Raw genomic sequence first — 15714 nt, 5'->3', positions numbered from 1 at the left:
GTAAAAGATGCCCATGGCCAAATGGATGTCATGATGGTGGATAGTATTGAGACAGCGCAAGATGGATGGGCGTTCAGATGTATAAACAAAGCACCCATAGTCGAGTTTTGAATGGACAAGGGACCGGTACAAACAAAGGAGAGTGGTTTGATTGGCACCCCAAGATGTACCATTGCAGACATGTAGGACAATGAGGGTCTGCATACGGCGGACTGCCAGGTAAGAGACATGGGAGAACCAACAGAATTTCATATCATACTCGAGCCCCAGGAATTTTGTAGTTCCAACAAATGGAAGGGCAACAGGCCCAAGACGTAGAGATAGTGGGAGAAACCATTTGCGCCGCCCGAAATTCATAGAGATGGTTTTGTCAGTGGAAAATCTAAAGCCATTGGCGACGCTCCAGGAGTGAAGACGATCAAGACAGCGCAGAAGGCGCCGCTCAGTGAGACAGGTCCGCGGAGAACTGCAATAGATGGCAAAATCATTGACTAAAAGGGAGCCGGAGAGACCCGGTGGGAGACAGGCCATTATATGGTTATTGGTGATAGCAAAGAAGACGACGCTCAGGATGGACCACTGAGGCACACCATTTTCCTGAATAAAGGTGTCCGACAAGGCAAAACCAACACGAACCTTGAAAACTTGGTCTTGTAAAATTGCCTGAAGAAAACAAGAGAGCTGCCCATGGAAGCCCCATGTGTAAAGAGTATGGAGAATACCAGTTCTCCAGCACATGTTGTAGGCCTTCTCCAAATCAAAAAACATGGCCACAGTCTGGGATTTCCGCAGTAAACCATTCATGTCAAGAGTGGACAAAGTAATGAGGTGGTCAACTGCAGAACACCGTGCTCAAAATCTACACTGTGCATTCATGAGTAAATGGTGACACTCGAGCCACCACACCAGCAGGGCATTAACCATATGTTCCATCACCTTGTAAACACAGCTGGTAAGACAGATGGGGCAGTAGCTAGAAGGAAGGTTTTTGTCCTTACCAGGCTTAGGTATGAGTATGACGGTGGCTTCCCGCCAGTGTCCAGCAAATGCGCCCTCAGCCCAGATGCGACTGTGTGTGTTAAGCAAAAATTGCTTGCCGCAAGAGAGAGGTGCTGCAACATCTGAATGTGGATAGCGTCTGGCCCTGGGGCGGAGGACCAGGATGAACTGAGAGCATGATCCACGTCCCTCATAGTAAAGGTGGCATCGTAGCACTCACGATTCAGAGAAGAGAAGGGTATCGCCCGAGTCTCCTCCACTAGTTTCCAGTGGATGAAGGCAGAGTGAAGGTGGGAAGGGATCAAAACTTCTGCAAAATGGTGGCTCAAGATGTTGGAGATAGCAACAGGATCCACGATGACATCGGCACCTACTGTCAGGCCAGAAATGGTGGAATGGATCATGGTTCTAGAGAGCTGTCAGAGGTTGGCCCACACAACAGAGGAAGGTGTGGAACTGTTAAAATAACTAGTGAATGAAATCCAACTAGCTCGTTTGCTATCCCGAAGAACTCGATGACACTTTGCCTGCAGTTTTTCAGTGTAGAGTGGCGGTTAAAAACGTGGAGAGCACGTCTCCGTGTGTGAATTGCGTCGCGGTATGCCTCAGTCCACCAAGGGACTGGGACACGATGTGGTAAAGAGGAAGCGCGAGGAATGGAACGTTCTACAGCAGTAGGGATAACGTTGGTGAGATAGTCCACCTGATCATCACAACTGAGGAAGTCTTGTTCTGCTAAGGTCGCCAGGGAGGAGTAAAGCTGCCAGTCAGCCGTGGTAAGCTGCCATTTGGGCAGGAATGTTGATGGGGTAGGAATCAGCAGACGGAGAGCACACGGGAAATGGTCTCTCAAATAGGCATCAGAAAGAACAGAGCTCTCAAGATGATGGGCAAGCTGGGCAGTGCGAAAGGACAGATCCAAATGTAAATAGGTGTGTGAGGAGTCATAAAGGAAAGTGGGTGCTCCAGTGTTAAAGCAGAAGAGGTGAAGTAGGTTAAGAAGGTCAGCCAAGAGGGCACCTCTCTTACAGGTCCTGGGAGAACCCGAAAGGGGATGATGCGCATTAAAGTCACCGAGTGGCAAAAATGGGGGAGGTAGCTGCCCAATAAGCTGAATGAAGTCTGCCTTGGTGACATCGAAGAATGGAGGTACATGAATGGTACACAGGGAGAAAGTAAGGTGGGGAAGGAAAAGGCGAACGGCAACAGCTTGAAGACAGGTAGTCAAGGAGATGGGCTGACTATGAAGGTCATCCCATACGAGCAGCATAATGCCCCCATGAGATGGGATGCCGATCTCGGAGGGAGGGGAAGGTCAAAATGAATTGGTAAGTAATGTCAAATTTCAAAGCGGTCTTGAGGGTGCAATTTCGTTTCCTGAAGGTAGAGTACAAGGGGATGTTGCGATGCTAGAAGCATCCGTAAATCCTCTTTGTGGGACTGAAGGCCATGAACGTTCCATTGGAGGATAGTCATGAGGAGGAAGAGATGTAGGGGTGTCACCTCTGTGGCCGCCGAAGTACCGCTGGTGGAGAGTCGCTACGACAAAGCACAGAAGCAGGAGTATCCTGCTGCATGGGGTCCACAGAAGCATCGGCGTGCATGTGCGGTTGGTCTGTGGAATCCAATGCTGAAAAACGGTTGGTGGTGCACACCAGCAAGACAGAGGCTGGCCGGGCTAAGTGACCACGTGGCGACACCATCGAGCCGGATCTTCGAGTTGGTGAAGGAGAAGACTGTTTGTCTTTAGCAGACTTCTTCAAACCCTTCTGGTTATAGGAAGACTTGAATTTTTTTTTGGCTGGAGGGATGGAGGAAGTCTTCTCGGGAGAACTCCTTCTGTCCTTTCCTGCCTGCCAGTTGTGTAGTGGGTAGCTTCGCCTCTTTAGGTGAGAGTTTGACGGTTTGTTGCACAGCAGGATGGCAATGCTACCTTGACACTGGGCGACTTCACAACCTCAGAACTGAATTGGAGGTCACACGTCTGCCTGTCCATGTCCTTCACGGAGCGAGGGGTACCAAGAACTGAACTATAGGTGCCAGACAGGAGAACACAGGGTTTGCGACAATCCAGTAACTTGTGAGCTACTGGGTAAGGCACTTTTTCCTTTACCCAAATCTCTTGAACAGCCTGCTCATCTAGATACACGGGACAATCCCAGAAGGAAGCGGCGTGGCTGCCACTGCAGTTGATACAGCGGGAAGAAGGAGGCAGACATTCGCCCTCGTGTGCATCCCTGCCACAAATTACACATGTGGCTGGATGTCGACAAGACGTTCTAGTGCGATTGAACCAATGACATTGGTAGCAGCCCATCAGATTCGGAATGTATGGCCAGACTTTGATGATTTCATAGCCTGCTTTAATCTTGGACGGCAGCACCACCCTATCAAAGGTGAGGAAAAGAGTGTAGGTGGGCACCAAGAGGTAATCAACATTTTTCATTAGACGATGGACAGCAATGACACCCTGATCAGAGAGGTAAGATTGTATTTCAGCCTTGGTTAGACTGTCAAGCAGAATGGTGTAAATTACACCACAGGAAGAATTCAAAGTTCTATGTACCTCAACACCAACAGGGTAGCCATGGAGAAGCGAGGCAGCAAGTAGTTGTTGTGCTTGAGAATCAGAAGCCATCTCAAAAGCAAAATGCCATTCCGTAAATGAGAGCAGGATTTTGCAGGGCCAGCAATGGCATCAACACTTTTCTGAATAATAAACAGATTGACCGTGGAGAAGGACTGACTGTCTTCAGTACATGATATCACAAGGAACCGTGGTGCAGCGGAAAGGGTCTTCGAATCAGTAGCCTCATTACATTTACGTTTCGTCGACATCAATAGAGAGGATGATTGACTCACTGTGAGGAAATCCCCCGTGATTGCCAATGTCTCCGATGGTGCGCTCCTTCCAACTGTGGGGGCCCCTTAACAAGAGGGCGCACCCGCCTTAGGTAATTGCTCACACCACAGATCACATGACCTCAACACCTGACGGAGGGACCAATGGGCAATTTGGGAAGGTTACAGCTCAAGCAGTCACCCCTCCCTCGGCCTGTCCTGTACCAGGAGGTACGTGCAAACCCTACCTGTTGACCCAGGGCTGGGAATTACGCGTTACCCAGTCACCTTTTACACGTCAGATGCATGGGCCGGCCTTCAGGAGCGCACAGGGAGGAAGAAGAAATAAGGGATCCTCAAATGCTGAAGCAGAGGAACAGGAGAAGAAGGGAGACAGAGAAAGGAAAAGGGAGCCATAAAGAAAGTTGAGACTGTTCACAGGTCAGTGACAGAATGCAGAACATTCCCAATAAACCCCAGACATGTTCCCGAAAGGAGGGGAAAAAGAACAGCAAGAGGATAGTCATACAGCATGGAAGGGAAAGTCCTGCAAAGGCTGGGGTCCCATGATAGACAAGCACAAATCCACCAAAGAGTGGTGAGCCCCCTGCGGGGACTGGGACGTAGGGTCCATCACAAACCAACTCACACGCAGCTACATTTGCAGGCCACAAGTACCCTTAGTCCCTCTCTGATGCATAGAGAACATTTGGACTCAGATGTAGGCAGTCTACTTGGTGAGTTAAAACACCTATGAATGGTATTCCAACAGAATGGCTGTTCTGATAGACAGATACGCCATGCATTCCGTTATAAGCAAAAACAAAGCAGGGATGTAAATGAAGATGCGGAGGCACTCAATGAAAAGGCGATCTTGCCCTATTTTCATGGGATGTCTTCAAGAACAGAAAGAATCCTGAAAAGGCCACCAGCAAAATTGAAGGATTTATTGTGCTTGCTCAGACTACCTTGGCCTTAGGAAACATGGCATGTGGAAAATGTTGTACTGGGCAGACATGTGAAACTGTGCTAGAATGTTGTGTTGAACACCACACCGGGGGGAAACGTGAGAAATCAGTGGTGGCAAAGCATTGGCTGGACACAGGACAGCACATGTTTTATGGCCTGAAATTTTATCCCCAGCATCATCTTTCTGGGACTGTGTTGGTAAGGAGGCCATGCATATCCATATGACAGATAATATTATCAACAGGGATGCAGTTTTTCAATTAAGCATCACCTGGAATCCAGCACTGGTTGCCAATAAATCAAAACAGGAAAACAAAAACTTCCAATTAATGACTCGATGCAATGCATGACAAATTTAATTCAGCTTTTAAAAACAGGAGTGTCCGGCAGCACAGTCACTGCCAACAGTGCATGCATGGAATGTCTTTCTGTGGCTGCAAGTAGGGGGCACTAGGAATGCAACTATCTTCCAACTGCAATAGTCTTCCAACTGCAATCGTCTTTCCATGCATGCATATTGCTGCCTCCTGGCCTGATAAATTCTGATGCCACCACGCAACTATCATCAGTCACGTCTTGCAGCAGTAACAGCAGCAACTACCACCACCTGAAGATGATGAACAGTTGCATTGATGAAATATTGAGGAATTTACACAATAAGATCTAATGGCAAACCCGAGAAATGTATTTGCAACAAGAACTTGCATTTTTGATGGATTGAGTGATTGATTGATTGATTGACTGATTGACGGGTATGGGACTAAACAGTGATGTCATCAGTCCCGTGAGTCCAAAGTTACACACAGAAGATTGAGGGTCCACTAAAAGTGGAGAGGAGTCAAACTATAAAACAAGGAAGTTAGGACATGCACTGTAGAAGGTATAAAAGGGTAGTCCAAATCTAAAAACTGAGAAAACAGAGGAATAAAAGAGCGATCTTTGCAAGGTGGAGTGTCATGGGTCCCAGACCAAGAAAATGAAGAGAGGCCCCAACCACAACCACCCTGCCCTGCCCCAGGAGTATAGCAAAACCTTATATCTGAAAATAAAAACCACTTACATGGAGAAAACTGAGGTCCAGTTCAACCATTCGTGAATTAAAGGAATCTGGAAGATGATACTTCGAATGAAAGGCCACAAGAAGGGAACATTCCACCAATATATGGGACACTGTTAGTCTGGCTCCACAATCACGTTATAGGGTTGCTTTGTTATGCAAGAGGAAACAATGGGTGAGCCTGGTGTGACCAATACATAGAAGGCATAAGACAATGGACTCCTTCCAAAAGGAGCAGAAGGAAGAGTGTCAAACCGCACTAAGACACCTTGATTGTGCAGAGTTTCTTACTGTGAGTAGTAGCACCAGATGTCATTCCACTTTTGGTCAAAGAGAGATTTGACATAGATCCATATATCCGCAGCTACAGTCGCGAAATCAAATGGGGGTACATATCTGCTTCTCTAGGTAAAAGGTCAGCCAATTCATTCCCTGGGATACCCACATGACTTGGGACCCACACAAAGACAACTGAGGTGCCAGCACGGCCAAGGGCAAAGAGAAGGTCATGGATGGCAGAGATCAAAGGATGACGAAAGCAGCATCAGTCGATAGCCTGCAGGCTCCATTGAGTAGATACAAATTAAGACACTGTGGAGGGAGGCCTGAGAAACAAAATGAAGGGCTCTGAATGGCTACGAGCTCTGCTGTGAACACACTACGTGATCCCGGCAATTAATGGTGATCCAAGCCAGTAGGGGATGTGAAAGTATAGAAGATGGTGGCACCCTAGAACTCTGCTAGGATGGCACGTACAACATGCCAGAAAACCACAGGGGCGACAGAGACCTTAGGACCCTGGAATAGGTCGGTCCTAATCCATGGTCTATGCACCACCCAAGGGGGGGGGGGGGGGGATGTGTGGGAGGAAATACACAGGGCGCATTCCAGTGAGTGGAGACAGAGATCCAACAGAGAGAAGTAGAGGCATTCCAACCAGCAATCCCACCCGTGGGTGGTTAGTCAGGGATTGCATAAAAAACCAGGGGTTGGCTCCGTTGTACACACCGAAAAAAGTTTTGCATCACCTCAGTTCCCACAACTCCTGAAGATAGACATTGACTGTGGATATTGTATCACAGACACAGTCTCCTTGACTGTTCAGAGACGTCACTAACAAGTGTGCATGAGCAGCGCCTATTAGACGGAGTGGGTCCGATACCCAATCAGTTCCAGCCATTGCATCATGAAGGAGGTACACACCTCTTGTTGTCTGAAGTTCAACCATGTCTAGATGATCAATACCACAGTTCGATTGCATCTGCATTGTTACTTTGTGCCAGGAAGGGCTCTAAACAAGTGAAGTGTCCAGGTGTGTGTGAGTGAACCAAAGCAATGTTGTTCCGAGATGGAGGAGATACACAGAGACAGGAACTGCCGATGACAATCCTCGCTCAAGCTGCCCAAAGGCTACTACTGCAGTGGATGACCGCTACCTACGAGTTACGGCTTGGAGGAATCCTGAAGCAACGCCACCATGTTGAATAATGCTTTTCGTGTAGCCACAGGACATCGAATTATAATTCAAATTGTGTGCAATAAGCTGCATGATGTGCAACCTCACTCCCGACGTCCATGGTGGGGTCCATCTTTGCAACCATGACACCATGCAGCATGGTACAAATGGGCCCAATAACATGCCAAATGGACAGTTCAGGACTGACATAACATTCTCTTCACCAATGAGTGTCGCATATGCCTTCAACCAGACAATCGTCGGAGATGTGTTTGGAGGCAACCAGGACAGGCTGAATGCCTTAGACACACTGTCCAGCAAGTGCAGCAAGGTGGAGGTTTCCTAATGTTTTTGGGTGGCTTTATGTGCGGCTAACTTATGTCATTGGTGGTCATGGAAGGCACTGTAATAACTGTATGATATGTGAATGCCATCCTCCAACCAATAGTGCAACCATATCAGCAGCATAATGGCGAGGCATTCATCTTCGTGGACGACAATTCGCGCCCCCATCATGCACATCTTGTGAATCACTTCCTTCAGGATAACGATGCTCGACTAGAGTGGTCAGCATGTCCTCCAGACATGAACCCTATTGAACATGCCTGGGATAGATTGAATAGGGATGTTTATGGACGACTTGACCCACCAACCACTGTGAGGGTTCTACATCGAATCGCCGTTGGGGAGTGGGACAATCTGGACCAACAGTTCCTTGATGAACTTGTGGATAGTATGCCATGATGAATACAGGCACGTGCTACTGGGTATAAGAGGTACCTGTGTGTACAGCAATCTGGACCACCACCTCTGAAGGTCTCGCTGTATGGTGCTACAACATGCAATGTGTGGTTTTGATGAGCAATAAAAAGGATGGAAATGATATCTATGTTGATATTTATTCCAATTTTTTGTACAGGAACTCTTGGAAATGAGGTAATGCAAAAGTTTTTTTTTTTGGTGTGTGTATTTGTAGAGGGGGGGATCCCCGCTTCTACAAGGAGACTGTCAATGCAACTAGTGTGAAAGGCACCAATAGCCGGATGCATCCCACAATGGTGAGCAGGGTCAAGTATCTGCAGAGTCGAAGGAGCTGCTGAGACAAACTTGACCACCAGAATCTTGTCTGGACAAGACCAGGGCATGGTAAAGATGGAGAAGAGTGGCATCATCTACACCCAACGATGTGTGGGCCAGGAGGCAGAGATCATTAAGCTTCCACATACAGTATCTTTAGGTGGTGAATTCAGGGCAGCCACATCAGCTTTTTATAAAATATAAAGCCCAATAAAAGGGGCTGTGCTACAATATCGAGGAACTGGTCGCCTAAATAATGTTCTGGATTGGGGTATACTGTGGGTCGACAACAAGAGAAAACTGGAAGCCACAGGAGATGGCTCACACAGAGCCCCACCAGATGGTGCCTTGGAGCTGGGGCTTGGCAGATGCTACTGAGTGGGAGCTGCACCAGGTGCAAAAATCATCGATGTATAACGCCGGGGTAATCACAGGCCTAACAGAGGTTACATACCCATTTACGACTATGAGGAAGAGCGTGACACTTAACGCAGAACCCTGTGTGATACCATTCTCCTGAATCCAAGGGTGCTGAGTGAATTGCCAGCTTGAACTCGGAAGAGCTAGTGAGATAAAATCTCACAGATAAAATCTGCAAGGGGGTCACAGAAGCCCCAGTCATAGAGGGTAATTAAAATGTGATGGCACCAGCCATGTCGTATTCCTTATGTAGGTCAAAGGAGACCGCGACAAGGTGCAGGTGGTCAGTAAAAGATTGTGGGATTGCTGTTTCCAATCTGAGTAAATGTAATTTGGAGATTGTTCCTCCTGGAAGTCACACTGATACTGGGGCAAAAGGTGCTGAGATTCGAGTACCCAACATAAACAAACTACCCAACATAATCTGAAGCTAACCATCCTCTAGAGCAGTTTACAAAGTACATCCGTCAGGCTAATTGGGCAGTGACTGTCTAGAGACGTGGGGTACTTCTCGGGCTTAAGGGCGGGGATCACTATATTGTCTCGTCATTGCCATGGAAAAGTACCCGTGAGCCAAATACGGTTGAAGACCCTGAGATGTCCAAGTGTTGGATCATCTGGTTGTGGATGGCCATGTCCTGTGAAGACATGATCCTGCAAGAATTCCCATTGAGTGTTGTGCAGGTTGAACAGATCCCCTCTGTTCAACTTGGCATTTCTGCCTGAGAAATGTAGCACGACAGGAAGAGAACGCCGATGCCATCGTGAAGTGTGTCACCAGGTGTTCTCCAAGAACCAATGGATCAGTGCACAGAGCACCTTGGAGGTTAAGACCCTGAAGAGCTGACTATTGCTGGTGGCCCAGAAGGCTACAGAGCTTGGACCAAACCTGCAAAGAAAAGGCCTATATTCCCAGGAAGAAAACGTAGCACTCCCAGCATTCTTTTTCATTCTGCTTAATAAGGTAACGAGACTTAGCACAGTGACACTTTAAAGCAAGAAGGTTTTTCTGTGAAGGGTGTTGTTTAAATTGCTGTAGCGCCTGGTGGCAGTTCTCCTGGATAGCGACTGCTACATCCTTGGTCCAACACAGTACTGGTCAATGATGAGGGTGAACTGTGGATAGAGGGACAGCAGTGCCGACAGCAGTGCCAACAGCATTAAGAATAATGGCAGAGACGCTTTGTACGACTGCAGCAATGCAGTTCGAAAGGCACATGTTGAAGTGCAGAGCAGACATATATAAAGGCCAACTGACCCTGCGGAATGCCCAACGTGGAGGCCTGTCTGCCTGGCGGCAGCACGGGAACGATAGAATCACCGGAAAGTGGTCACCGTCTTGAAGATCACTGTGGGATGACCAATGTAAGGAAGCCACAAGAGCAGGGGAGGAGATTGTGAGATCAATAGCAATAAAGATGCCATGAGCAGCCTAAAAGTGGGAAGGGGAACCGTCACTGAGGAGGCACAAATCGAAGATGACGTATTTCCAGTAGGTGACAATAGTATCCGCTGCAGTTCTACTGGGTGATCATATGTCGAGAGGTCAGGTTAGACAAAAAGAAGCCGAGAGGAGGTCATGACACTTGGTTAGTGGGGTGACATCCATAAAAAAAGATGTCAGACTCAGGCTGCGAGGTGGGGGGTGGGGGGGGGCGAGACTTGTCTTCTCCTCCTCCTCCTCCTCGTCCGCCTCTTTTGGAGGTAGAGAAGGGCAGAGCACAGAAGGAGTACAGGTGTCTGCAAGACCTGGACTACCATAATAAATATCACAAAAACACTTATATGGTCACAATCAAACTGTGATATTAGAAGCTCCGAGTTAATTTTATGGCAGTATCTGAACACACTGATGTGAGAGTGATTTAACCATCTACAGCAATTTCAGTCATAAGTAGTATCAGTTTCACTCACTTTCAGTGATTCTTTTATGGTGTTGGCTTTTGTTTGTTCTGAAGACTAACAGTCTTGGGACAAAAACAAGATAAGTTTGTAGGAGGTTATTTAAAAATAATTAATTTGGCAATTTATCACATAAAAATCAAGTTAGGGAAACCATTTATTAAAAGCACTTAACTACAGACCGCAGAAATAAATTAGTTAAAGTTCCTCTTTGTCAAACAGTTCTCTCCATTGCCCCTTACAGAGCAATCTCATAGTATTATATTTTGATGGTGTCAAACAGTGGTTGTGTACGATACATCATTCTGCAATCTGGACGGTGCTGTCTTCAGTCCAAAGACTGGTTTGATGCAGCTCTTCACACTCTTCTATCTTGCACAAGTCTAGTCTTCTATGTAGCTACTGCAACCCACATCCTTTTGAACCTGCTTACTGCACTACTCTCTGTCTCCCTCTGAAATTTCTACCCTCCTCCCCCCTAATTTCCCTCCAATACTGAACTAATGAATCCATGATGGATCAGAATGTGTTGTATCAAACAACCCCTTCTATTAGCCAAGTTATGCCACTCACTTCTTTTCTCCTCAAATCTGTTCAGTACCACCTCGCAAGTTATGCGATGTATCCATCAAATCTTCAGCATTCCTCTGTAGCACCACATTTCAACAGCTTCTATTCTCTTCTTGTCTGAACTTTTTATCATTCACGTTTCACTCCAGACAAATGCCTTCAGAAAAAGACTTCCCAACTCTAAAATTTATATTTGATGTTAACAAATTTCTCTTCTTCACAAATGCTTTTCTTGGTGTTGCCAATCTACATTTCATACATTGTCTATTTCGGCCATCATCATTTATTTTGATGCCCAAATAGCAAAACTCATCTACTAGTTTCAGCACTCATTTCTTGATCTAATTCCCTCAGTATAGTCTACATTAATTCAACTACATTACTCTTGTATTGCTTTTGTTAATGTTCATCTTACATCCTCATTTTGAGACACTTTCTATTCAATTCAACTGCACTTCCAAGTCCTTTGCTGTATGGCAGAATTAAAATTTTATTGGCAAACCACAAAGTTGGTATTTCTCCTCCTTGAACATGAACTCTGAACTAAAGCACCACAAATTAGTATTTTGTTGTGATCTCTGTGTGGAAAAAATAAATAAATCCATTGATGTTATACACTTTCAGAATTGGACCCTGAATATCCAATCTGAAATTATACTGATTGGCAACAACAGGCTATTTTCCTATGTTAAAAATATGGTTCAGATTGTTGTTATTTGGAGTGACTATAACCTTCAAATTGCATTTATGATCAATATTCTTACAAAATCTCTTATTTTTAAGTAATTAAAGCTTAAAAATCATTAAATATCAAGATTTGGTCACGTGACTGAAAACACACTGTTAATGACAAACTCTGGCGATGTTACACACTAGGAGTAAGACAAACCTACACGTATGTTATAGGATGTTAGCCGAAGTTACGAAGTTTTTGTGTAATTTTTCTGTTAATGGTTTAGCTACTCAGTGATGGCTAACGCATTTACAACTTTTAAGTAACAACAGATAGGAATTTTCTGAGCACTGATAGTGAAAACCTTATGAAAACTGATGCATTTATGCTCTACTCAGAGCGGCAACATGTGCAAGGATGGACATTCTTTTGCCTGCTCCATGCAACATCATTAAATCTACTCAAAACTAAGGATTTGCTGAACTTTTGCAAATGGGTCTATATCTTATATCTAGATTGTCATGAAATATGACCCAGACTACAATAAAATTATTCTTGGCAAATCTTGGTGCTGATTTCCGGTACACGAGATATGCAGCAAGAGGTACCACAAACAGCAAGCATTCTGTGGTGCAACGGTTAGCGTATGTGACTATGGATACATAGCTGCCCTTTGTAATGAAAGAAACACTGAGTAAATGGATCCACGATGAACTTTAACAGGTGTCATGGGACATCCATCCTGAACAAATGTAATGAAGAATAATGAAATAAATGAGATTAAAAAAATCCCAGAGGGTCACAAATTTTTAAAAGTTTTACACAAAATATGAAAATAGTGTTAGCAAGAACTCATTGTAGCAGTTGTTTTGATGGTGGGCTGTGTTGTATGTAGCTTCACATTAATCTTAGTTTGAGAAGTGGACAACTGAGGATAAGTGCATCTACTTTGCTTGTGAACAATTTTCTTTTTTGGAATGCATTGCTGGTGGTGAGGATATTGCCATACTCCCACAGTACAAAGATGTGCATGATGATGAGGTTTTGTATGCAGAGAGAGAGAGAAAGCATCTACAACATGCAGGTAACATGAGTAAGGCCTGTGCTGTTTGTGAGTGTACACTAACATCATGTCTGAAGCAGATTTAACTTTATTTTATGTAAGATGATGAAATTTCAAAAGCTTAAATAATAAGAACCCTAACTGGAAAGTACCAAGATAAAAACCAAAATAACAAGTATGTGGTCACATGAACTAGAAAATATCTTTTTGAACATAACGTGTGAATAGCTATTGCAAATGTAAGCTCATGTAAACACCAAGGAAAACACAATAATATTCTATTTGTAATCCGTGTGGTGAAGTTTAGTAAGTGTGATTGGTTTTCAAGTATAATGATTATTTTTTCTAAGAGTTTAAATTCATTGACTGATGCTATCCTCTTTTAGAACAGTGGGAAAGCATATCTTGGAGGTAAATTAATGTAAATTTCAGAGTGCACAACATTTTCAATTAAGAAAGGGAACTTGGGCGTTATGTGGTGGCATTTTGCTGGTACAGTGCAACCAATTTGTACACATCTTCTCGTTCTCGAAAACAGTCGAAAACAATTTCTCTAGAGTTTTTATGTACGTATTTTTACAGTGTTTTACTACACACCATTTGTAACCAATTTTCTGAAACATAAATTCCGAAACAAAATATCACTGTGAATAAGCTTTATGATGTAGTGAGCTAGCCAGTGACATCACAGACATCACATGACTTGAATGGAGCTTTTAGCGGGCTTTCAAATTATTTGAATTTAATTTCCATTTTTATAACAGAATACTGAAATTAAAGAAGGAAAAAAGCATGTCATGAGCATTAAATGACATAATTAACCATTTAAGACAATTTCCAGAGAACAGTCAAATACCCTATTGTATATTGATTCAAGTTATGTTTCTGCACCTTAGGTGTCAAACTGATGGATGTAGCTGACTGCCACAGAAAGTCTTCACCATCTTATATATATGACTAGCTGCTCTCTTATAATCTCAAACATAGAACTCACCAAAGCCAACAAACTGCTTTTATGGAGCATAGCCCACAGTTGGCTATATTAGGAAAATGACAGAACATCATCAGAAAAACATACCTTGCAAGTGTAATGATATTCCCCAGAGTGTAAAAAACAGCAAACAGCACCAGACCTCTGCTAAAGAAAAGGGAGAAGGATCCCAAAATTGAACACAGAATGCCAATTAAAAAGCACACAATAAATCCTTTCAGTCTTGTTGACCAACTAAGTGTCGTTGATTCCATCAGCTGCAATTGGAAAAGGATTAGTCAATACCTGAAACACATCATTAAATGTTAAATGCTCTGTACAGTCACACTAAAATAATTTTAATTAAAAACAGCAGAATAAGCGAATTTAATTTTACATGTAAAGCTACTGCTGCTAGCATAACTGAAAGTATATTTTTCTTAAAGCGTACTGTATGATACAGCAGCAAGCATGTAGTCTTTCATAGAAAAAATAATCTAGCTTTAACATTCTATGTAGCACAAAAATGTCTGTATTCTAATTTTTCCACGAACTATTCAATCAGCAGCATTGGCAATCTAATTTTGTTTTAACATTTGCCCTGAAGAAGTAGCTGATAAGACAGTGAAACTTCCTACCTTTTCTGGCTTTGGTCATTTAGAGTTTTAGACGAATGTGATACATGACAGAAACGAATGAGTGTGCAGATCGTTTAATCATTTCACCTTTTTTTCATACACTATCAGCTTGGATTTCTTGTTGCCCCTTTTACACCATGTGATATTTTTATTTGGATGGGTGACTGCCTAAGGAAAGTGGAAGCCATTGGTTTTAAGGACATGTAAGTCGCCCAAGTGGCATCCAATTTAAAGACTTGCAACAGGCCATGGTGTCACACAATCTATCAATCAACAACCTTAAGTGCAAAAAGAAAGATAAGAGTGTCCAGAATTACCGAAGTTTTTATTTTTAACTAATAATGCATCATTGTTGTCAATACTAAGACACTATATGCTTCAATGTACATGAATGAATGCCTCTCTCGAGTTATATTGATAATTGCATTCCAGGCTGAGGGAGTGCACATCTATCTTCTCACTACTATGTGCAAAAATAGTATTTTCATGCAAATTTCAGATGCTTCCAAAGCTGAGCTAGCATACTATACTCCAACATCAGTGTAAAGCAGTACTTTTAATTACAAAATTACATTATTTATAAATACTCAAAGTACTTAATCTATCATTTGTAATGGTACATCTTATCACCCAACACTGGTGAACCATTGTGATAGATCAATATGAATTTTTATTCACGGGACAAATTCTTAATAAATTTTATATTGGATCCATGAGGGCAAGGACTATGTAAATAGCCAAGCTGCATTAAGATTGGTAATAAACTTTTATGCATGCACACATTACAAAAGCATTAATAAACTACATTTTCCTCACAAGTGATTTGTGCCTTTCTCTCTCTTTGCAATGAAATAAATTTATACTGCCATATGGTTCCTTTAACTACAATACTCTACATTATACAGTATCACTGCTCACAAGTTAGAAATGCCATCATTAACTGGAACTCCAGACTTGCCAGTACTATGTTGATGTAAGCTGCAAACGTCATGTTGACAACACCTGGAATGTTTTAATACTTTACAATTATAATCTGAAAATGACCAACACATTCTAGAACTACAATTATACGAGTAGTC

At 43.7% G+C, this 15714-nt stretch overlaps 1 protein-coding gene across 1 annotated transcript in view; it reads right to left on the bottom strand.

Moving 5' to 3' along the window:
• LOC126195644 (vesicle transport protein SFT2B) overlaps positions 1 to 15714 on the bottom strand; it is a 72811-nt gene that overhangs the window by 33596 nt on the left and 23501 nt on the right. Inside the window, exon 2 of the mRNA XM_049934272.1 lies at positions 14106 to 14275. Within this exon, the coding sequence (XP_049790229.1) occupies positions 14106 to 14275 (170 nt within the window). The remainder of the gene's footprint in view (positions 1 to 14105; positions 14276 to 15714) is intronic.

The sequence above is a fragment of the Schistocerca nitens genome, chromosome 1 (assembly GCF_023898315.1).
Source record: "Schistocerca nitens isolate TAMUIC-IGC-003100 chromosome 1, iqSchNite1.1, whole genome shotgun sequence".
Taxonomy (NCBI): domain Eukaryota; kingdom Metazoa; phylum Arthropoda; class Insecta; order Orthoptera; family Acrididae; genus Schistocerca; species Schistocerca nitens.
This window is presented reverse-complemented; position numbering and strand designations above follow the sequence as displayed.